The sequence below is a fragment of the Palaemon carinicauda genome, chromosome 11 (genome assembly GCF_036898095.1).
Source record: "Palaemon carinicauda isolate YSFRI2023 chromosome 11, ASM3689809v2, whole genome shotgun sequence".
Lineage (NCBI taxonomy): Eukaryota > Metazoa > Arthropoda > Malacostraca > Decapoda > Palaemonidae > Palaemon > Palaemon carinicauda.
Window position 1 is genome coordinate 68,693,899 of NC_090735.1, and position 25,218 is coordinate 68,719,116.

General features: G+C 44.3%; 1 protein-coding gene across 3 annotated transcripts in view; it reads left to right on the forward strand.

Annotated features, from left to right (window-relative positions):
* Positions 1 to 838: 838 nt before the first annotated feature.
* The window catches only part of LOC137650052 (saccharopine dehydrogenase-like oxidoreductase), a 131,333-nt gene continuing 106,953 nt past the window's right edge, over positions 839 to 25,218 (forward strand). Inside the window, exons 1-3 of one of the 3 annotated variants that reach the window (XM_068383086.1) lie at positions 913 to 998; positions 1,288 to 1,324; positions 6,146 to 6,375. In XM_068383086.1, coding sequence (XP_068239187.1) covers positions 6,177 to 6,375 — 199 coding nt within the window. In that variant the 5' untranslated portion in view covers positions 913 to 998; positions 1,288 to 1,324; positions 6,146 to 6,176. Of the gene's footprint in view, positions 999 to 1,055; positions 1,149 to 1,287; positions 1,325 to 6,145; positions 6,376 to 25,218 lie in introns of those variants that run through there. The other 2 variants (XM_068383084.1, XM_068383085.1) reach the window with 2 other exon arrangements.

The window sequence follows — 25,218 nt, forward strand, 5'->3', positions numbered from 1 at the left end:
AAGGGATTAACTGCTGCACTGTAATTGTTCAGTGGCTACTTTCCTCTTGGTAAGGGTAGAAGAGACTCTTTAGCTATGGTAAGCAGCTCTTCTAGGCGAAGAACACTTCAATATCAAACCATTGTTCCCTAGTCTTGGGTAGTGTCATAGCCCCTGTACCATGGTCTTCCACTGTCTTGGGTTAGAGTTCTCGGGCACACTATTCTATCCAATTTCCCTTCCTCTTGTTTTGTTAAATTATTTATAGTTTATTTAGGAATTTTTTTTCAATGTTGTTACTGTTCTTAAAACATTTTATTTTCCCTTGATCCCTTTCCTCACTGGGCTATTTTCCTTGTTGGGGCCCCTGGGCTTATAGCATCCTGCTTTTCCAACTAAGGTTGTAGCTTAATAATAATAATAATAATAATAACAACAACAACAATGATAATAATAATAATAATGATAATAATAATAATAGATCTAATTTGTGATATCTGGACATTCAAATTTTATCATGAGAGGTAGTTATTATGAAAATTAGTCCTTTGTAGATAATTTCTTTGATAAAATCGAACGATTATTATATAACATAAGTTTACATTATAACCCTTTTTGGATAAAAATAAAATTCATTCATAAACGTAAAAAATGTAATAAACATGGGAAAACAACATTAATAAAAATAATAATAATAATAATAATAATAATAACGATGATTTGAGAGAGAGAGAGAGAGAGAGAGAGAGAGAGAGAGAGAGAGAGAGAGAGAGAGAGAGAGAGAGAGAGAGAGAGAGAGAGAGAGAGAGAGAGAGAGTTTTTTTTCAATGGTAAAGTAGTAATAGTCATCCCCCTAAATTTGTAACATTGCGACACGTTTTCTGATTTGTGATCTCAAGAGACTCAAGTCTTTGCTCAAGACTTTATCTTTCCTATTCTGTCGAGTCACTGTAGTGTGCTTGTGACTAGCAATATATTCCCATGTTTCGTAAGTCACCAAAACTACTATCTCATCTAAGGTAATATAAACTTTATATATAGTAATTTTGATATTTGTTTGATTTTCTTGAGAGTTTAAGCAATTATTCTGGTTTTCTAACGTTTTCCTTTATTCAGTTCAGTACGATAATAAAAATCAGCTGATAGGAATTCTTCTGTGTTTCTGTCAGGTACTTCAAAGCTATTGTAATCTTTAAGGAATAATTTTTACGTTTGAATTAAGGTTTTAAAAAGATAATTTTCTCAACCATTTAAGTAAAACTCATTCTTGATATGACAATTAATAGAAATTCCATTTTGTATCAATAGGTGATGACTGGTCTGCTTCGAATTCCTCATCCCCAAGGTTGGATTAATCTATAATAGATTCTTCTCATTTTTTTCGTTTATTTTATCAACCTTTCACAATTTATATGACACTACTAAGTAATAGTGGTTGTAATTGTGTGTGAATTTTGTTGAAAAGGTTGTGACAAATAGGGTTGTAGCTTAGCAAGTAGTAATGATAATAATAATAATAATGATAATAATAATAATAATAATAATAATAATAATAATCAGCTGATTGTGTCGAACAGCAATGGTAAAAATAGATTAGATTTCAGCTATTATTTAGATTATACTCATCCTCCCGACTGGAACTACATTATAATTGATACCAAAAAGCTCTATATTTATCAAAGGTATTACAGGTAACCTATTAGATTATACACTGTGGGTAGGGGGTATATCCCACCTCAGGCATGAGCAAGGCCCTTAGCTTAGGTTAGGTTAGAACCTTAAATTAGGTAAAATCCGTGCTTGTTTTTCATATGAAATAAGGGGTGTATGTATGATAGCGGCCACCTGTATGTATTGTTATGTCAACTTAGAATACGGCAGTTAGGTTATTAGGTAAGGACACGGCTTTTAGGTTAGGTTAGGGGGGAAAGTTCAGGTTAGTTGATGTGAACGAATGAGGAATTGGCTGATGATATACAAAGGCTCCAAAATATGTTTTGTCCTTTCATATTTATAGCTTGAGAAATCCAGGTTTCGGACAGTCATTGTCATCAATATCGTTCAAAATGCATAGAAACGCATTGGGAACATATTTTCCATTGAATGATTACTACAGTAATTAACTTATATTTTCCCCTTAATGATTATAGGTTAATTAAGCAGTTTGCCATAGTTATGATGGTATTATCATAGTTCAGGTCGGGAGAATGAGTATGATTTAACCAGTAGCTGAAGTCCAAATGTATTTTACCATTAATGTTCGACACAATCAACCAATTGCCTATTTTCCACTGAATATGTCAACTGTCACAACTTTTTCAACAGAAGTCACACAACTATAACCACCATAATTTATTAGTTTGATATATACTGTTATAAGTCAATAAAATAGACTTTTCGTCTATGATTCTATATTGGATTAATGATGGATGAGGAATTCAAAGCAAACCAGTCTGTATCTGTTGATGAAAGACAGGATTTCTATTAATTGAGTTTTACCTCTATAATTTTTTTTTTTTCTTTTGTATTTTTAGGAGTTTTAAACAATTTTAAGGGGCTGGCGGGCAAATGCCGTTTCTTAAGGACAGGACTTTGACATTCATACCACTTAATAAGGTGACTAAGGATATTTCCAAACTGCATAGGATTTTTGCCTCTGACCTTTGGTTTTGCGATGCTAGGGCGAATTAACCTGGAAATTAGTTTGTTCTGTAACTGGAATACAAACCTGTGCTATTTATTTAGAGGTATTACTTTCGGCGAAGCTGAAATGACGAGCCATTAAAATTTAGCTAGGGTTAACTACCCATACCGCTACTTGGCGGGGATAGGGGGTGGTTAGCTTACTACCACTCCCGTTCACACACCGGTGATTTAGCTCACTTTACTTTTGGCTCGGATGGAGATCAGTTGTTACTGCTCTGCCTCCTCGCCTATTTTGGACTGCCATTAATTTTTGTCTTATGTATATATGTATATATATAAATTGTATATGAAAACATTCTTAATGTTTATGTATATATATAGAAATGTTCCTTTTCAATGTTTGCGTTGTGCGTATGATAATGTATACGACGGATTCTCAAGACACTTGCGCAAGGCCGAGGAACCTTCCCATCCGACCTCTCCCTCCTTGTCCATCGGTGTTCCCATCGGTGGATAACCTACCGTTGACTCAGTCGCCGCTGCAGGAGAATTGTCAGTGGTTGGACCCTCCTCGTTCAACTGTTGTCTTCGCCTTTCCCTCTTCCATGGGGAACATATGGATTACTGAGGGAAGGGAGTGTGGCCTTTCAGAGATTGGTTTTGGTCTTTCTCTTCTCAAGGCCGTTCACCTTTCATGGGCTTCCGACAGTATACTAACGGGGTAGCACCTTTCCCGTTCGTGGGTTAGGTTGCGCTTCCGATTGTTTTTCTTTATTATTTAAGTGAAATTATAATCGTTTGTAATTTAACTTTTCAGCTTCTCCGCGGGGAACACTTCCCTTCGGAGGATCAGTGGTTCTTCCTACTAGTGAATATTTTTAGCTAATTTAATTCATTGTAATTCTTGTTATATTACATTTACTCTCCGCTCTCTCTTCTCCCGTCGATGTTCGACCAGAGAAGGGAGGGTGCAGTTCTTATTATATGTTTGTTCCCTCTATGGTCTTCTTTCCCGTCACGGACTAGGTGTTCCTCCCGAGGGAGTTTTTTGTTACATAATTTATTTTATTTTTTCTCAGTTAGTGATTTAGTTCTTTTTCGTTTGACTAGAAGAGCTGACGAAGAGGAGCTGTTCTGTTCATGGCTGGAGAACCTGCTGTCACTGCCGACCCTCAGAGGGCGTCATCCCTTCTATTAGAAGTACGCCCGTGGTAGCACCGATCAGCACTTCATCTTCGAGGAACTAGCTCCAGCTATGCTTCCTCATGCAGCGCTCTTGGCAGATCATCTTAGAGCGCTACGAGGAGGTTCGCCTACAGGAGTTGGACTACTTTCCCTTCCGAGGGAGAGTTTTCCTCCCCAGGTGTGGGGTTGTTTCTCCCTTACGAGGGAGAACTTCCCTGCATCATCTTCATCACTTCATCGACTCCGACTGCTGTTGCTGTCTTTGCTTAGACTACGCTCTCCCCTTGCTGAGTCTTTCTTCATTTGGGGGCAGAGCATAGTCTTAGGCAAGTCTCTCCTGCGAAGTGATCACCTCTCTCGTTCGCGAAAGGGGCCACTCATAGAGACTCCTCTTTAGAGGATTGCTACTGCTGAAGGTCAGCTTGCTGATCCACCGGCCCTCAGGGCCATCATCTGTTCCCAGACCTTTTCCTTACGACGCAGCAGCTAGTTCATGGACTTTGGTCCTTAATTTTTCTGTGGATCGTTAGCGATCTCCATTGGTGGATGTTTGCCCTTCCAAAGGGCACATCCCAGTTCCTGGTCGTCCTACTAGCTGACCTGCCGTCCTGCCGTCGTCATTTCTGTTTCCGGTACAGCCTCTTAAGGCTACTGTATACCTAAGCGTGCAGCTACGCGCCAACACTCTCCAGCACGTCAGCGCCCTGCAGTGCACCAGCGCTCACCAACATCTTGTCAGTGCCAGCCTGCTCCTTCACACTTTCCAGAGTGCCTGCGCTCTCCAGCTCGTCAGCGCTCTACAACGCTTCGGCGTTTGCCTGACTTGCAACCTTCTCCTGCTCGTCCTCAGCGCCCTCCAATGACCTAGCGATCTTCCGATCACCGGCACTCTCCAGCGCAGCCTCGCCATTCCAGGGAGCAGCGTTTGCCAGATCGCCAGCGCTCACCAGCCTACCTACACTCGCCAGCGCAACTGCGCTCTCCAGTTCAAGCTTGTCAGCGCTTATCAAATCCACAGCGCCCTTCTGCGCAACCTTGGGCTTCGGCTCGCCAACGCTCTCCTGCACGACAGCGCTCTCCCAAGCCGCAGCACTCTCCTGGGCACTAGTGCCAACACTCTTCTGCATGCCAGTGCTCCTCTGCACATGAGTGCTCTCCAGCGCCGAAGCTTTCACCAGCTCATCAGAAACCTCCAGCTCGCCAGCGCTAACCTGTGCACCTGCATTCTACCGCGTCTTACTGGACGAACACGTGCCCACTATCCCGCGCGCTCACATATCCGTGTGGTCATGCACCTCACGCCCACGTACCTGTGCACCCTCCCGCCTGCGCGCCCGGGCTCTCCTGCTCATTCTAGGGAGACTGCGCAACACCCTGCACAGCGCCTTACTGCGCGCCAATGCTTTCCGGTGTGCCAGCCCTCTCCTGCACACTTGCACTGTCATATCCAGCGCTCGCCAATGCATCAGTGCTCTCCTGCGCCAGCAATCGCCAAAGAGCCAGCGCTCACCTGCGCCAGCAATCGCCAGAGAGCCAGCGCTCACCTGCGCAACAGCTCTTGCCTGCATGCCAGCGTTCTTCAAGAGAACGGCAACAGCCCACCCTGGTAACTTCTCTTGTCATCAGCACTGGGAGAGACATGAGATGGATCAACAAAACATCATCTCTGCTGGATTCACAGAGTTATCAATTACGTCCTGAATCCAGATCCTCATCCAACATGTTGACTCACGATGTCAGGTTAGCTAGGCGCAAGGACTCCTTATTTTGAGTAATAACATACTCAGATAAGGGGCGCCCGGGCAAAGCCAAAAGCCAGACTGGCTGGGACATCCACCCTTCCTAATGGGTGAGTCACCCCTATTAAATAGTGTGGTTTGTATTCCAGTTATGGAACAAATGACAAATTCGTACATAATTTGTATTTTTCCTAACTATACAAACCTTAGCTATTTAATCAAACTTGCCCGCCAGCCCTATCCCCCTGGAAGTCCTACCTCCAAGCAAAATGAGCTCAAGCACAGGTGTGTGAGAGGGAGGGGGGGTTGCAAGCTACCCTCTCCTACCCCTGCTAACTAGCGGTGTGGGTAGTAAACCCTGGTTAAAAATTAATGGCTTGTCATTTCAGCTACGCTGAAAGTAATACCCCTATTAAATAGCTAAGGTTTGTATAGTTAGGAAAAATACAAATTATCTACGAATTTGTCATTTTGATGCTAATAAAGATATAGAAATGAACTGGAGTCTATGGTAAAGTATCATGGTACATGCAGTATTGTAATAACTGTTAGTGTATTAATGAAAATATTCTCTGATTGATATTTTTTCTTATCAGAAGCAATAGCAGTTACGGATTTATAGCTAGGATGGCTTCACTTGCTCCAGGACAGCGCTATGATCTAGTGATATTTGGGGCAACAGGTTACACTGGACAGTATGTTGTGGAAGAAGTAGCTCGAGTAGCTCAGAAGGAAGAGGCTAGGAAAGTGCCCCTTACTTGGGCAATTGCTGGAAGGTCAGCAAACAAACTTCAAGATGTACTTGCTACAGCTCGTAAAGAAACAGGTAAGTATTTATTGTAGGTTATTGTGATTGATTGAATAGTCCTACAGTATCTTACAAGGATGTCTTACTGGCAGGAATATTAGATATTAACGTGTTCACAAGCCCTTGTTATAAATTCAACTTTGTCAAATTTGCTTTACTTGAACTTGTTAGAAGAGATTAACTATGGGAGATAAGCTTTATTTTAAATTCTTGTTTCAATTCTATGTAGAAAATAGTATTGCAAGTTTTCTTTTATGTTGAAATGATTTTTACTTTCTTTTTCCCACATAATTTTGATGATTCGGTAATGATGTTAGGTGTATGTTCATACTTGTAGTTATAACTAGTGCTCACTGAGTTGACTATTTCCAATTTATTTTTCTATAAAGGAATTGAAGTGTGCTCTGTTGGTACCATTACTTTTATGACCTGAATAGTTTATGATTAATTCCTTTTAGGATCATTCAGCTGTAGTTGGGAATCCATCAGTTCATTTAATTATACTGTGTTGTTTGAATAGCTAGTACTGTACCAGAATAAAGATACTGTTATTACATACTATTAACATATATAAAATTGCTAGAAATAAGAATATATATACCGTAGTTCTCTCTGTTTGTTGGCTGTCCATAATTTGAGTTTGTTCCGTTATTTATTTGGATTATCTTTCTGTGAAGCTGGAAGGTAGCTATTAGACTTTAAGTGCGAGGTGGCAACCCTGCCTAACCGCTTGAGTGGGTAGGGGTGGTGGTTTGGGGGGTACCCAGCCACCTCTCTATATACACTCACAGCTGTGAGGTACATCACTTTTTATTTTGGCTCGGTAGAGATCGGACGTGTGCTCTCTTTCCCTAGACTGTCATTGGACTTTCTAATCTTCTTTATCTTTTCAGGTGTGTGTGTTAGGAGCTTCCCCAATAGTACACTGTTGTTGTAAAGGTGAACGACCTCGAGAAGAGAAAGACCGTAGTAAATCTTTGAGAGGCCACATTCCCTTCGCTCAGAAATCCATGTTTCCTGTAGGTAAAGGAAAAGGCGAAGACAATAGTTGAATGAAGAGGGTCCAGGCGATGACGATTCCCCTGCAGCGGCCGAGTTAACTGTTATGTGCCGACGGGAAGACCGATGGACCAGAGAGGGAGAGGTCGTTCCCCACGAAGTGGAACTGTGCTGGCCTTGCTGATCTACACAAGTGTCGTTGTCGTATATGTATCACACACACAGCATAAACACTGAAAAGGAAACTTATAACATTTCTATACACATATATATACATAAACATTAAGAATGTTTTCATATATATACAAGTATAAGAAAAAGTCCCCTTTTTTGTTTTGTTCCATTGTTGATGTCGGCTACCTCCCAAAATTGGGGGAAGAAGTGCCTTGGTGTATGTATGTATACATAAGAAAAAGTAAGTTAAAAGACAAAAATTAATGGCAGTCCAGAATAGGCGAGGAGGGAGAGAGGAAACAACCACTCTCGATCCGAGCCAAAAGTAAAGTGACTAAATCACAGGTGTGTGAACGGGAGTGGTAACAAGCTACCCCCACTACACCGCTAATTAGCGGTGTGGGTAGTTAACCCTCGCTAAATTTTAATAGCTTGTCATTTCAGCTCCGCCGAAAGTATAACCCCTAATAAATAGCGTGGTTTGTATTCCAGTTACGGAACAAAAGAAGCTTTAATAGACCGTAAGCTTCTGTCCAACAAGTTAAGATGAGAATCAGCAGCTGGAGACCAGACTGGAGAACAATACTCGAAACAAGCTAGAATTAAAGAATTAACAAACTTCTTCAGAATAGGTTGATCACCAAAAATCTTGTAAGACTTTCTCAAAGCCAGTTTTTTTGTGCAATGGAAGAAGACACAAACCTAATGTGTTGCTCAAAAGTAAATTTTCAATATTAAACTTAGCCGGTGATCATATAAGCTGCAACTCTGTTGCTCGACAGAAAAACCTACGGTCAAAATACGCCAGCGATCGCTATGCAGGTGGGGGTGTACATCAACAGCGCCATCTGTCGAGCAGGTACTTAGTACTCCAAGTAAACAAAGAACCAATTTTCTCTCTGTCGGGCTACCGGCAAGACCTACTAATACGCTGTTACTAACTGGATTTGTTTTCACAACTATTTGGTGAAGTACACTATTCTAGTTTTGAGCTTTTGCTATGCAGGTGTTTTATCTTCATCTCAAAACTTGAACTCGTTTTGGATAGATTTAATTATGGTGACAAAGAGAGTATGGACTCTCTTTCACTTTTAAATGGCCGACCCTTCCCTTAGACGGAAGTGTGTTTAGGTTTTTAGTAATTTTGCTTAACACGTTATAGATCTATATTTTTTATATCTCTCCGCCTTTATTAGGCCTCTTCGATTAACTTTCCATTTATTATAAACATATAAAAATAAATTTTTATGTTTTGTTATATGCGACCTTTCCTGATAGTAGGCGGTCCTAACTTGGAACCGAAGTTAATCAACGTTGAGCCCGTTATATCGTATTTAGCCTTTAAAGAATTTAAAACTTTTTAAATTTAATGTTTTATGAAAGAATTTCTTTGATAGTCTTCGTACTGTTTTCAAAGATGAACTAACGTTTAGTTTTTTAGACTACACAGTTGTTGACGTTCAGGACGTTCAACATGCGCTCTATCGTTACGATAGAGAGAGAGTGTATCACGGTTTCACTTTGCAGTAAGAGTAAATCGATTCTGACGTTTCGTTCATTCTTTCTTAGCTTAAATGTTTTAAATTCTAAATTAAAGGAACTTTTTATTTGGAAAACCTTTCAGTTTTTTCCTTTAGTCAAATAACATGTTATTTTGACGATATATAATTGGGCTCTTCTCTTAGGTGCGAAATCAAGAGAGAAAGAGAGAGAGAGATAGAGACGGAGGGAGAGAGAGGAGAGAAAACGTTCCGTTCAAGCGGGTAACGTTGTTCTCGTGTTACTCTCCTCCCTAGTCGCTGTACGGGGAAGAAGGTAAAACGTTTCTAGGGTTTTATTCTTGTCCCCAGGCTATGTGCGGTGAGAGATTGTAAACGTAGTTTATTTGAACTAGTGTTTAGTCTCTTTCCCAGCCACTGAATTTTTTATCTTTATATATGTTTTCTGTTTTTTGCTAGTATTAATGAGCTGCATTATACGACTGATTTCGCAATTACTACCTTTTAATGAAGGATAGAATTGCGTGTTTCAGGTAGAAATCTGTAAAAGTTTCGATTTCAGTGAAATAAGTGCAAAACAGAAAATCGAAGTGATAAAGTGATATGCGCAAAGTGTTACAGTGTTGCGTCCGAGGGTTCGTCTGTTCGTGCCTGTCGTTCACCTAGTCCGGGACCTCTTGCAAGCTCCCAAGCCCAGGGGAGAAGTAATGTCGAACGACTTATGGGTTCGTCAGGCCTTGATCAACGAACAGACGTTTCCCTCCGTGGTTTCGGGCGTATCTACCCAAGATCGCCCCACCCACACAAAGACGAGAGAGCCCATTTATTTCTCGTCTGCGGAAGAGGTTTCTCGTAAGAAACCATGGACCAAGGTCTCGCAGCTTATTAAGCGCAAGTCGGTCCCTTCCGCGCAAGTCCAACGGCCCAGTTGTAGCCACTGGGTCAGTTCGGACTCGCTGCAGTCTTCCGACGACTGCTCACCTCCTAAGAGAGGCAAAGCGGTACCGCATCAGGCAGTCACACCGTCTGTTGCCGCACCTGCTCCTGTAGACCCTAAGTGGTCTTTGCTGCAGACCATGCAGTCTCAGTTAACGTCATTGATGCGGGACTTTCGTGCGGAGAAGGTTGACACTGCACCAACCTCTAGCCTACAACCAACACGGTTGTGCGTCCTGTGGACGCTGAGGCGACCTTCTGCCGCACTCCAGCTGAGAGAGTCCCGCCACCCATGCGTTCCAGTGTACCCTGCCAGCCGCATGTTGACGTTCAGTAACGCACGGAACCTTCCGTTGACGTTCGCGAGGTACAACAACAGTCTAAGTTGATTTGTTTTGACGCGGTGCGTCAACCTCCCCATTCTAGAGTTGTTTTGACTGCTCAGTATAGACAGTCAAAGCAGTCTCGAGTGAACCCTGTATGTCCTCACGCACCTGTTGTGGTTGACAGTTCAGTTGTTGACAGTTCACAGACTGTCAAGCAGTTACATGACGTTGCCTTCTGGTCTGCTACTAATGCACCAGTGAGAGACTCACTGAGATAACCTAGCTTTTATCGGACAAGGTTCCTGTAGATGAGAAAGTGCTGTTCTCCCTCCTACTGATATTCCCTTGAGGACTCTGTCATTTGGAGAGGAGCCTTAAGCTGCTTAGCCTCCTATGGACTTTAATTAAATCATGATGATTTTTTAAGGATCTTCGTCCGGATCTTGTAACTGCTGCTCCTCATTCGCCTAAACGTCAGAACTTACACTAGGCCTAGCTACTTCGAAGCCATTGTTTTTAAGCTAGTGCTCTCTCGCTCTCCTAGAGAGCGTTACGTTGGCTAGGCGACTGGTTTTTGCACCAGGAGGAGTTTTAGGGATACAGCCTTTGATTTCCCTTCTTTTAAACTGGCTTATAGAGCGAGAGTCTGATAGGACACGAGAGAAGTTCTCGGCTTGGGAGTTCATGCCTCTGCCCAGATAGACTTCTCATTTCTGGTAGACTCGCCCTGGCGCCTAGCCAGGAGACGCTCCAAGTTGTTTACAGGACAACTTCTCAGCTTTTGTCAAGCCTTTGAAGTTTTGCTGTACTATTATGTCACACATAACTAGGCTTTCAGGGATGGTAAACGGTTCCGCCTCAGTCGCTAACCCCGTCTGTTGCCACACCTGCTCCCGTAGACCCTAATTGGGCTTTGCTGCAAGCCATGCAGTCCAAGCTTGCGTCCTTGATAGAGGACTTAAATGCGGAGAAGAACCTTCTGGCCAACAACCTTCCAACCGGTCGGTTGTGCGCCCTGTTGACGCTGAGGTAACCTACTCGCGTCTGCCAGTTGAGGTGGTTCCTCCTTCTGGCCAACAACCTTCCAACCGGTCGGTTGTGCACCCTGTTGACGCTGAGGTAACCTACTCGCGTCTGCCAGTTGAGGTGGTTCCTCCTTCTGGCCAACAACCTTCCAACCGGTCGGTTGTGCGCCCTGTTGACGCTGAGGTAACCTACTCGCGTCTGCCAGTTGAGGTGGTTCCTCCTTCTGGCCAACAACCTTCCAACCGGTCGGTTGTGCGCCCTGTTGACGCTGAGGTAACCTACTCGCGTCTGCCAGTTGAGGTGGTTCCTCCTTCTGGCCAACAACCTTCCAACCGGTCGGTTGTGCGCCCTGTTGACGCTGAGGTAACCTACTCGCGTCTGCCAGTTGAGGTGGTTCCTCCTTCTGGCCAACAACCTTTCAACCGGTCGGTTGTGCGCCCTGTTGACGCTGAGGTAACCTACTCGCGTCTGCCAGTTGAGGTGGTTCCTCCTTCTGGCCAACAACCTTCCAACCGGTCGGTTGTGCGCCCTGTTGACGCTGAGGTAACCTACTCGCGTCTGCCAGTTGAGGTGGTTCCTCCACCGATGCGACCCAGTGTGGGTTGCCAGTCGCACGTTGACGTTAAGCGACGCTCGGAGGTGGTTGTTGACGTTCAGGACGTTCAACAACCAGCAGAGGTGACTTGTTGTGACGCAGTGCGTCAACCTCAGCAACCCGGTAGGGTGTTGACTGCACAACCCAGACAGTCTAGACAGTTTCGGGTTGACGCTGTACTTCCTCGCGCACCCATGGTTGTTGACAGTTCACAGACTGTGCAGCAGTGCCATGATATTGCGTCCGGCTCCGTCACGCATCCACCAGTGCGACCGGATTCAGCGAGTCAGACGTTGCCCACTCCGTTGCCGTTTCCTCATCAGTTTCGGATGAGGAACCCTCTGATGAGGACGTTGCTGAACAAGACGATCAGCCCCCAGCCCTGCTATCCATCCAGAAGATGCTGAAGAAGGAACGCTGCCCAGTCAGGCTGTGGATGAGTCTGGTAGGGACACTGTCATCCGTGGATCAATTTGTGTCACTAGGAAGACTACACCTCCGTCCTCTTCTATACCATCTAGCTTTTCACTGGAAAAAGGACAAGACGCTAGAAGCGGTCTCGATCCCGGTTTCCGGAAAGATAAAGTCTTGTCTGACTTGGTGAAAGGACTATATCAACCTTAGAGAGGGTCTTCCCCTGACTGTTCAGACTCCCAACCACGTTCTCTTCTCGGACGCATCGGACGTAGGCTGGGGTGCGACATTAGACGGTAGGGAATGCTCGGGATTATGGAACTCTAGTCAAAGGACAATGCATTTCAACTGCAAGGAGCTACTGGCAGTACGTCTGACCTGGAAAAGCTTCAGGTCTCTCCTTCAAGGCAAAGTGGTGGAGGTGAACTCGGACAACACCACGGCTTTGGCGTACATCTCCAAGCAAGGAGGGACCTACTCTCTGACATTGTACGAGATCGCAAGGGACCTCCTCTCCTGGTCAAAAGGTCTAGACAGATCACTAGTAACGAGGTTCATCCAAGGCAACTTGAATGTCATGGCAGATTGTCTCAGTCGGAAGGGACAAATAATTCCAACAGAATGGACCCTCCACAAGGATGTATGCAAGAGATTTTGGGCCACCTGGGGCCAGCCAACCATAGATCTCTTCGCAACCTCGATGACCAAGAGGCTCCCAATATTTTGCTCACCAATCCCGGACCCAGCAGCAGTTCATATAGATGCCTTTCTACTAGATTGGTCACATCTAGATCTATATGCATTCCCTCCGTTCAAGATTGTCAACAAGGTACTGCAGAAGTTCGCCTCTCACGAAGGGACAAGGTTGACGCTAGTTGCTTCCCTCTGGCCCGCGAGAGAATGGTTCACCGAGGTACTTCGATGGCTAGTAGACGTTCCCAGAACACTTCCCCTAAGGGTGGACCTTCTACGTCAGCCACGCGTAAAGAAGGTACACCAAGGCCTCCACGCTCTTCGTCTGATTGCCTTCATACTATCGAAAGACTCTCGAGAGCTAGAGGCTTTTCGAAGGAGGCAGCCAGAGCGATTGCTAGAGCAAGGAGAACATCCACCCTTAGAGTCTACCAATCGAAGTGGAAAATCTTCCGAAACTGGTGCAAGTCAGTATCCGTATCCTCGACCAGTACCTCTGTAACTCAAATAGCTGACTTTCTCTTATATCTGAGGAAAGAACGATCTCTTTCAGCTCCCACTATCAAGGGTTACAGAAGCATGTTGGCATCAGTCTTCCGTCACAGAGGCTTAGATCTTTCCAACAATAAAGATCTACAGGACCTCCTTAAGTCTTTTGAGACCACGAAGGAGCATCGTTTGGTTACACCTGGTTGGAATTTAGACGTGGTACTAAGATTCCTTATGTCAGACAGGTTCGAACCGCTACAATCAGCCTCCCTGAAAAATCTCACCTTAAAGACACTTTTCCTGGTATGCTTAGCCACAGCTAAAAGAGTCAGTGAGATTCATGCCTTCAGCAAGAACATCGGATTCTCATCCGAAACGGCTACATGTTCTACAACTTGGTTTTCTAGCCAAACACGAGCTGCCTTCTCGGCCTTGACCAATATCGTTCGATATTCCAACTTATCGTATGGTTGGAAATGAACTAGAAAGAGTCTTATGTCCTGTAAGAGCTCTTAAGTTCTATTTAAAAACCTTTACGAGGCCCGTCTGAAGCTTTATGGTGTTCAGTTAAGAATCCATCTTTGCCTATGTCAAAGAATGCTTTATCCTATTTTATCAGACTGTTAATACGAGAAGCTCATTCCCATCTGAATGAGGAAGACCAAGCTTTGCTGAAGGTAAGGACACACGAAGTTAGAGCTGTCGCAACTTCCGTGGCCTTTAAACAAAATAGATCTCTGCAAAGTATAATCGACGCAACCTATTGGAAAAGCAAATCAGTGTTCGCGTCTTTTTATCTTAAGAATGTCCAGTCTCTTTACGAGAACTGCTACACTCTGGGACCATTCGTAGCAACGAGTGCAGTAGTGGGTGAGGGCTCAACCACTACAATTCCCTAATTCCATAACCTTTTTAATCTTTCTCTTGAAATGTTTTATTATTGTTTTTGGGTTGTCCGGAAGGCTAAGAAGCCTTTCGCATCCTACTTGATTTGGCGGGTGGTCAAAGTCATTTCTTGAGAAGCGCCTAGATTAGAGGTTTTGATGAGGTCCTGTTGTATGGGTTGCAACCCTTGATACTTCAGATCCTAGGGGTCGCTCAGCATCCTAAGAGGATCGCGAGGCTCCGTAAGGAAGACGTACTTAAAAAGGCAGAGTAATTGTTCAAGTCGACTTCCTTACCAGGTACTTATTTATTTTATGTTTGTTATTTTGAATAACTGCTAAAATGAAATACAAAATACTTAGCTCATAATAATGTAAACATGTAATGCTGGTCTCTACCCACCCCCCTGGGTGTGAATCAGCTTATATGATCACCGGCTAAGTTTAATATTGAAAAATTTTATTTTTATTAATAAAATAAATTTTTGAATATACTTACCCGGTGATCATATATTAAAGGACCCTCCCTTCCTCCCCAATAGAGACCCAGTGGACCGAGGAGAAAATTGGTTCTTTGTTTACTTGGAGTACTAAGTACCTGCTCGACAGATGGCGCTGTTGATGTACACCCCCACCTGCATAGCGATCGCTGGCGTATTTTGACCGTAGGTTTTTCTGTCGGGCAACAGAGTTGTAGCTTATATGATCACCGGGTAAGTATATTCAAAAATTTATTTTATTAATAAAAATAACATTTTGCTGTCAAGAATCACACCAAAAATTTTAAAAGAGTCATACAAATTTATAGAAACATTATCAATACTGAGGTCCGGGTTTTGAGGAGCCACCGTCCTTGACCTACTTACAATCATACTTTGAGGATTCAACTTCATACTCTATAATTTGCACAATGCACTAATTTTAGCTAGATCTCTATTAAGGGATTCAGCAACCCCAGATCTACATTCATGGGATGGGATTGATGCAAGAAGAGTAGCATCATCTGCATATGCAACAAGCTTGGTTTCTAGGCCAAATCACATGTCATGTGTATGTAGTATGAAAAGTAATGGGCCAAGAGCACTACCCTGTGGAACACCAGATGTCACATTCCCATACTCCTATGGTGCCCATCACCAACAATTCTTTGAGATCTGTTTCTTAAAAAATCAATAATAATGCTAAGAAACAACCCACCCACTCCCAATTGTTTGAGTTTGAAAACAAGGGCCTCATGATTAACACGGTCAAAGGCAGCACTAAAATCAAGGCCAATCGCTCAGGTAGCCGAAACTTCTAGTTCCTTGAGGACAGGTTCCTCCTCCCAGTCTCTTCCACTTCCTTTTGTCTTACAAAGGAAGTACTATGAGATCAAAAGGGAATCTCATTCCACCCTGTCCCTCGAACTTTCAGTAGAGTCCCTAACGCAGGGTCTTTTGACTCAAACCCCCTCCTCTCTGAGGGCTCCCTCCCGACAGTTGAGCTTCTGAACATGGAGAGGGGGAAAAGTACGCAATACAAGTGGCTTCGTGGCTTGATCTATGGCTAGGATCCTTGGGCTTCATGGTCCGCTCACGATCTTACGAAGAAGTCGGCCAGGAAGACTTTGGAGTTTTTCCTGTTGTTGGGTACCTGAACTCTTGAGTTCCTGTCGCACCACCTTGTCAACTTGTAGGCGAATGCTATACTCAAGAGAAGGGATACCGTCATCAGGAAATTCCACAAACAAGGTCCGAAGATGGAAGTCTCCCGGTTGAGGAACTCCACCCTTGAGGGTTCTTCTCTCTTCGTCCCAGAGGAGATAGAGAGGGCTGCTGAATGATGGAGGAAATCGTCAAATGATTCTCTCCTCCATAGGGCCATGACATCGAGGCTTTTAGGTCCTCAGGACTTACAAAGGTGTCTAAGTGGTCCTTTCCATCCAAAGGCCAGAAAGGGACTAAATCGCTTAGAGGTAAGAAGGGAGGAAAGGGAAGTGGCCGAGGTGGATATTCCCACTAGGAATGGCATTTCTCATCATCTACCACCTGTGGGAGGATTCCTGCAGTACCTCTGGCAGAGGTGGTGGCTTCACAGGGCAGAACCCTGGACGGTCGAAGTGATTGCTCTAGGGTATCGCGTCCCGTTTATTCAATCTCTCCCTCCTCTGACTCGGGGTCCTGTACATCTAAGCTTCTATGCGAAGGGATCCTCAAAGGAGCTGCCCCTCAGGGCTGAAGTCCAGACCATGCTGCAGAAGGGCGCTCTCCAAAAGGTTGCGGACAGGTTTCCAGGCTTCTACAGTTGAATTTTTCTAGTGAAAAAGGCGACTGGAGGCTGAAGACCAGTCATCGATCTCTCTCCTCTAAACAAGTTTCTGCAACAGTCTCAGTTCAGAATGGAGACGGCAGACACGGTCATTTAAGCAGTTTGTCCAAGGGAGTGAATGTGCATATTGGATCTAGAGGTTGCATGCTCCCGAGTCCCAGATCCAAATCCATCCGTCTTCAAGGAAGTATCTAAAATTCATACACGAGGAAAAGATATACAGTACCAGTTCAAGGTTCTATTCTTCGGTATTGCGACAGCTCCTCAGGTATTCACCAGAGTGTTCACCCTAGTGCCATTTGGGGCCCACAGGAACGGCATTCGTCTCCTCAGATATTTGGATGACTAGCTAATCCAGGCAGACTCGGAGATGACCCTTATGCATCATCGAGACATGCTTTTTGAGTTTTGTCAGGATCTGGGGATCCTGATAAATCACGAGAAGTCATTACTGCAACCTTCTTAAAGGCTGGTATACCTCAGAATGATAATGGACACCGTCCAAGAGAAAGTCTTCCCATTTGACGAAAGACTACACAGACTGACAGAAGTGGCTGCACCCTTCCTCAGAAAAGAAATCCTTTCGGCCTCTTGTTGGTCGAGTCTGCTAGGTCATCTAACCTCTCTCATCCATCTAGTTCCAAAGGGGCGCCTCAGGATAAGATCCCTGCAATGGCAACTAAAGTCCGTGTGGAACCAACACTCCGATCCACTGGACACTCGAGTTCCTATAATCCAGGATCAGGTGAAGAACTTGAATTGGTGGATGGCAGACGAAAATCTTCGACGGGGCCAGAATCTTCTCGTCCCTCCTCCGAATTTGATGCTCTTCCCAGATGCATCAAAAGAAGGGTGGGGAGCTCACCTGCTGCATCACACGATCTCTGTCCTTTGGTCAGAGTCAGAAAGGTACCAGCACATAAATCTTCTAGAGATAAGGGCAGCCTACCTTACTCTTCATCAGTTCCAACTGTTGCTGGCAGGTCACTCTGTGGTGTTAATGAGCGACAACACCACAGTAGTGGCTTACATAATCAAACAGGGCGGTACCTTTTCACAGCCTCTATGCCATCTTGCAGTAAAGATCCTCAGATGGTCAGAAGAACATTCGATGTCCCTATCAGCTTGTTTCATTCACGCCAAGAGGAATTTGCTCGGGGACAATCTGAGCAGAGCGACTCAGATGGTAGGCTCAGAATGGTCTTTGAATCATCACATAGCCAACAAAGTCCTGATTTTTTTGGGTTCCCCGACTATAGACCTGTTTGCAACATCTCTGAACAGCAAGCTTCCGCTGTACTATTCTCCAGTCCCGGACCCCCAGGCTCTATGGCAGGATGCATTTTAACAACGGTGGGACAACATCGATGTGTACGCCTTTCCCCCCGCTCTGTCTGATGAGAAGACGGCTCAACAAGACCAGAGCATCCAAAGATCTAATGATGACCATTGTAGCTCCGCTACGGCATCACGCCGAGTGGTATCGAGACCTCCAACTTGTAGTAGAGCTACCGCGAGAGCTTCCTTCATGACCAGATCTACTCAAACAACCACATGCGAACGTCTTTCACAAAACTGTGCAGTTTCTTCGACTTCACGCCTGGAGACTATCCAGCGTCTCACAAGGGCTTTTCACGACAAGTTGCAGATAGAATGTCTAGTTACTTGCGTAAGTCCTCAGTCTCAGTCAACCAGGCTAAATGGAGTCTTCTGTGGTTGGTGTCGTGGAAGGAATATCTCTCTACTCGATGCCACTATTCCAGTAATAGCAGAGTTCCTTGTATACCTTCGGGAAGAAAAGCTTCTTTCTGTCTCGGTGGTGAAAGCCTATTGCTCAGCCTTAAGCCTCGCCTTTAAGCTGAAAGGAGTTGACATTTCCTTTTCATTGGAGCTTTCTTTACTCATATGGAGTTATGAGATCACTTGCCTTCAGTCAGAGATTAGGCCTCCTCCTTGGAATGTGGTTTGCATCATGAGATCCTTAAAAGGACCTCGCTGTTACACCATGCAACTGACCGAAACCTCACTTTGAAGACGGTGTTCCTGCTCGCTTTAGCTTTGGCAAAGAGAGTCAGTGAACTTCATGGCCTCTCTTATGACATCGCCCATTCAAGGGGATGGGGGGAAGTGACATTCAGCTTCATCCCTGAGTTCATTGCTAAGACTCAAAATCCAGGGGCTACTGAATCATAGATTCGTGCCCTTTCAGATTACGAGTCTCTGTTCTGTATAACCAATGACCCAGATCAGTTTTTACTTTGCCCAGTGAGGAGTGTGAGATACTGTACTATCTTAAACCCACTGCAGCAACACTGCCCTGACTAACACCTCTGTTTGTTAGCTCAGGGAGATTAAAGAGGAGGATCGCTAAGAACACGGTCTCCTCCTGGATCCGCCAGGTGATTGTAGGAACCTTGGCTACCGATCTTCATCCGGCTCACCGACCTAGAGCCCACGATGTCAGGGGAATTAGTACATCCTTGGCATTTAAACGCAACTTCTCCGTGATGCAAGTACTACAAGTGGGCATGGGGAATAGGCAAACTACTTTCACAGCCCATTACTTAAAAGACGTGACCCACAGGAGACTCGATACATTCACTATCAGTCCTTTGGTGGATGCTCAACAAGTGGTTTAAGAATACCTCAGGCTCCTTGTTGGACAAGTAGCAGTTGGTTGAGAGCATTGATTACCCGGGTTAAGACTGGGATGAATGAGAGTGTGTCTGGCTTTCCTTTCTTCATCTTCCCCTCCTTTGGGGTACAGCACCATGGGTCCCTCTGCAAGCTGGCTTCAACCTCTACAGGTAATTATCACTTCCCTTGTGTAGCCTAGTATAAGTACTAGATTTATATACTGTCCACATCCCCATTGCTTTCTGTGAGGTAAGCAATGGGAACGTCTTGTTTTTCTTATATATAAACTCAGAATGTGTTTATAGAAGACAACAAACTCTCATTACACTGAATTGCACAGGGTGCTATTATACTCACAAGTGTTAAAGTTTTCCCTAGACCACAGTCATATACTGTAATAAGTAAAAATGGGTCAAAGACCATACCAGACTTAGGACTTCCACCCACCTAAGATTAAGTTATCCAAATAAATATCGGAAGGCTTGTTTGTATGGGAACAAATGACAAATTCGGAGTTGATTTGTATTTTTCCCTTTGTAATAACAACCTTGATTTATTTATATAAATTGGCCCGCCATCACCTGTCCCCTAGAAGTCCTGCCTGCAATCATAAGTGATGTACCTCACAGCTGTGAGTATACAGTATTTATAGAGGTGGCTGAGTAACCCCCAGCCAACCTGCTCAAGCTGTTAGGCAGGGTTGCCACCTCGCACGTTAAGTGTAATGGCTACCTTCCAGCTTCGCCCAAAGATAATCTAAATGAATAACTCCAGGTTTGTATTAGTTAGGGAAATTTAGAAATTATCTCCAAATTTGTCATTTCTGCTTTATGATTCTGTACATCCAAGTACACTAATATAGTATTTTTTTTAAACTACTGTATACAGTACAGTATTCCTTTTTGTACAATATACCATAGTTACAAGTTTATGCTTATCAATATAAGTCTTGTACTGTACATTAATAAAGTTAAGTAGGCTAGTTCAGGGCCTTTATACGCATTATGCCACCAGAGAAACTTTTTATTATGTTTAAATACCTTAAAAGTATGGGTAGAAAATAATACTTTGTACTTAGATATTTGGCATCTTTATATTTGTTGAATATAAAATTGCATTTGTTCCCACACTGATACAAAGCCTCATTATTTACTATTGGAGATATTCTAGCGCGAGCCCGAAAATATGGCAGAAAAACCTTAACAAGGTCGTTAACGACCGGGCAGGTAGTTATCCACCTGTTAGAGGTGGGGGACCGCCGGTCTGTAGCTACTGTTTATTATTATTATTATTATTATTATTATTATTATTATTATTATTATTATTATTATTATTATTACTTGCTAAGCTACAACCCTAGTTGGGAAAGCAGGATGCTATAAGCCCTTGGGCCCCAACAGGGAAAATAGCCCAGTGAGGAAAGGAAACAAGGAAAAAAATATTATAAGAACAGTAACATTAAAATAAATAATTCCTATATAAACTATAAAAACTTTAACAAAACAAGAGGAAGAGAAATTAGATAGAATAGTGTGCCTGAGTGTACCCTCAACAAGAGAACTCTAACCCAAGACAGTGGAAGACCATGGTACAGAGGCTATGGCACTACCCAACACTAGAGAACAATGATTTGACTTTGGAGTGTCCGTCTCCTAGAAGAGCTGCTTACCATGGCTAAAGAGTCTCTTCTACCTACCAAGAGGAACGTGGCCACTGAACAATTACAGTACAGTAGTTAACCCCTTGGGTGAAGAAGAATTGTTAGGTAATTTCAGTGTTGTCAGGTGTATGAGGTCAGAGGAGAATATGTAAAGAATAGGCCAGACTATTCTGTGTGTGTAGGCAAAACGAAAGTGAACCGTAACCAGAGAGAAGGATCCAATGTGGTAATGTCTGGCGAGTCAAAGGATCCCATAACTCTCTAGTGGTAGTATCTCAACGGGTGGCTGGTACCCTGTCCAACCTACTACCTATTACCTTCAATCGAATTCTAGCCGTCATAGTGGTAACACCGCTGCTCCTGCTTTTGTTTGACTGGCAGACTAGCCCTTCTTTTTTGTGCTTTTGATTAATTCTTTTTTTGGGCTCAGGCCATGTCGTTCTGATGGAAGGTTCCTTTAAGTAGCTTCCTAGGGTATATTTGACTACAGTGATATTCCCAGAGAATTTACCTAAAGGTCTCCAGAGTTCTAACTCCTGGCGCGAATATCCCTAGTGTTTCCCTTTAAGGATATCGCATGATATCAGAGGACGTATTCTTGACACGCCACATAGCTATCTTCACCCCGAATAGCGTTTATGCTTCGAGGGGGAAAGTGGCAAAAAACAAAGGGGAGCCATTAATAAGGTACTCTTCCTCCATTACTATTTGAGTATCTAGATGGCGCCATCGTCACCGTCATGTTCATTCCTTTTTCTGTAGTGATCTCGCTCGGTGATTTTCCCGGTTGCTCTCTCGTTATTGGATTATTTTGGATTTATCATGCAATCTCCAGCCTCTTCTGCCTTTGGAAAGTTGAGTATTTGATCTTTTCATTGTATAAATGCTAGCTCTTGCCTCATACTGAAATTAAATCAAAATTAAATTAACTTATGGAAGAGCTGTTGCCTGGACCGGAGGCGTCGTGGGCGCTGTCGTTCGTAACGCATGAGTTATTTAGTTAGCCAGAACGACTTTCCCGGTATAAATAGCGTAAATAATAATAGCTATTTAGTCTTCATTGCTAGGAGTTATTTATATTATGCCGATAGTATTCGTAATAGTTTCGGCGATTTAGGTAACCGAACCTTGCTTACGCTAGGCTTCCTAGCCTAGGCATTTCAGTTTACTTTCATGCATGATATAATAGACATTCCTAGTGTTATAAAATTTTAAATGAAGATATTTATTCAATTTATACATGTAAGATATTTTGATTGCATAATAATTTCCTCTTCTAAGATAGTATACGAGAGAGTGTTTCGGTGATTTAGGCAGTCGATTCTCGCTGCCACTGGGCTATTAGCCTAGTGGCTTTAGTATACTTTCTTACATGTTCCCGGTTACCCTCGCGTATCATTTTATCGATTCAGGCAGAGATAGATATCTCCTAGAATTATTATATAAAGCGATACTCGTCTCCAGTGGGGATTTTAGGGTAATCCCTCCTTCCCTCTGAGAATAAGCCATAGGCTACAACCCTAGTTGGTCGTGCTTCGAGTTGTCATTCAGGCAGGACTAGGCTAGGGTTTTCTGTCCCTTCCCTTAACCGCAGATGGCAGGTTTTGGGTTTCGGTCAGAACCTCAGAGTAGATAGTCTGGTGCTGGCAGCTGGCCGGCAGGGCGAATAGTCGTTCCCCTGTCGGATTAAGCTGCTGGCATAGGAGGTTAGACCTCCCTAGACCACACTTGAAGGCTTTATATGATATTGCTACCTTCTCCCTGTGGTCTAGTTGACTAGTCCTGTGCTTGCAGGCCCTAGGCTGAAGAATAGACGTTCTTCTGCCGCCTAGGATGACGCCGGCACTGGAACTCTGTTTCTCTCTTGTTCAGGGGTGGTGGCAAGAGTGCTGCCGGCCCCTTAACTGTATTGGCAGACCCTAGGTGGGAGAATAGTTATTCTCCTGCCGCCTAGGATGGCGCTGATACTGGAACAGAGTTTCTTTAAGGTGTGGTAGGACCAAAAACCCTAATGGCTCTTTCCACACCTCATACAGGACCCTTTTCCCTCCCCACCTCTGTCCTTTAGTGATGGCCTAGCCATTGCAACCCTTTGGCCGTCGTCCTACAGTCTCACCGCTTGCTGGCAGGTTGTAGGGCCGGCTCGGGCCTTTGCTTGTAGTGGCCTAGTAGCTCAGCTTTCCCTTATGGACGCAAGGCTCTGGGAGAGCTGGGCCGGCTGCCGGCAGAGGATCCCTTTACTGTAGAGTGTTCTTCAGTCCTCTCTTGGACTGCTTTTCACAAACCTGTGGCCGGCAGAGACCGGCAATGGTTGTGGATACATTGAAGCCTGAAAAATATATTCTCCCCTTCCATTTGAACCCTCATTCTGGAGGAAGGCAGTAAGGCAGAGCTCTTACATCATCCTTCACTCCTTGCTTTCTCTCTCTCTATCGGCTAGTGCTGTCGGGTACTAACCTAACTGGCAGCTGCCAGTCACTACCCTAGCCGGCAAAGTTCTGGCTGGACTTGTGCGCCGGCAGCCACGAGCCACCGGCACAACTAACTATCCTGACTGACAGACGCTGGGTGGACTAGTGCGCCGACAGTCGCCGACCTGCCGGCAACCATCTCAGCCGGCCCAGGTGTTAGCCTTGTCAGCAACATGCCGGATAGAACTACAGTATATGACTATACAGTAGCCAGTATATTTGCAGTATAGATCATACAGCAAACAGAAAACTATAGTATAAAGTATACAGTAGTTAAATTTTCCAACATACTCTGTGTCCATGCGCAGTCTGTTGTTGAGACCATACCATATAAGGAAAGGAATCTTCTTTCCATACACTGATATATGATCAGTTACAAATGACCCTCAATTTTAAACCTTTTGGAAGTTGGTGTGAAGTTACACTTATCTATCCTTACAAGTTAGAACTCTTCCAATGGGCCTCCTAAATGGGATAACCCTAGGCTTTAATTTTGAGGGAGGTCACAGCAATTGGCTGGGCAGGAAACACATGTATGTGTCTTTCCTAATTCATTTCTAGCTTACCTATCCTAAGCTATATGCAATAAAATGCAAAAATATTATTAATGATATTTATATAGTTTGTCAAGTGAGACGAGCTACCTTATACTCATTTTGTTTTCCTCTCTTTACAGGAGGACCACCCTAAGTGCCGCAGTGTCTTCTGCAACGTCCATACTTCTGCAGCCACGAGGAGTGCAGGGCGCACTCCCGCTGTTCCATCACCAAGGGACCTCTTAAGTATTGGGACCCCCAGGTATGTAACGTTTGCAAAGCCTTTGATGACCCCAAGACAACGGAGTCAAAGGATGCAGCATGGAGTGCGCTGCGTAGATGGGTCCATGGCTTCCAGAAGAACGCCACAGGGCCTTACCTTCCGAATGAGCGGATGCGGGCCTATCTATTCCCTAGGGCGTCGGCGGATGCCGTCATACCACAACCTCACCCTGAGATCCCTTGTGTCCAGATTTCCGTAGGTACGGATGTATCGGATGCGATGAAGGACATCCATCTAAACGAGAGGATGACAGAGGTGTCAGAAGACACTGAGAAGGACCTTCTTGCGGAAGGTCAGGAAGAGGAGTCTACCTTGGCTCCTGAAACTGAAGAGGATGAAGTCGAATCGGTTTCCGTTTCGTCGGTTCCAGCCCCAGAACCAGTGCCCTCTACGTCCTCTGCTCCTCCATCTGATGAGATGGGGAAGACTCTGTCTACCCTCATGTCAATGATGGAGAGGTTCCAGAAGCAGAGTGAAGAAAGGGAAGCTGCATTGAGGAAGGAGATACATCAGCTTGCAGCGTCCCGTGGGTCTCACAAGAGACTCAACGTGAAGGACCTTCCTTTATGTTCTGACGTGAACCTGTGGAGGCATGCAGTGTACATGCCAATTACTAACGGGAAGATATTAATTTCAGAAAAGCTGGGATCCATCCTTATCGAAGATGTTGACTTTTGGCCCAGCTTTGAGTCTTATCCAGACTGCTTCGTCCGTCTGAAGGCAGAACCTATGTCGAAAGAGGAGACAGAGCCGAAAGAGGTCATAGTGCTTGACCATGGAAAAGCTCAGGCTTTATTGGCTAGCAGTTTGAAGGACAAGGGCTTCACTAATTCTAAGGTGCCAGCCCTGAGTAAGAAATACCCTTCCTTTCTTGCTCTAGCTACAAAGGCCTTGCCCTTTACGGACAAAGGGTTCAAGGCTGTAATGAAGGC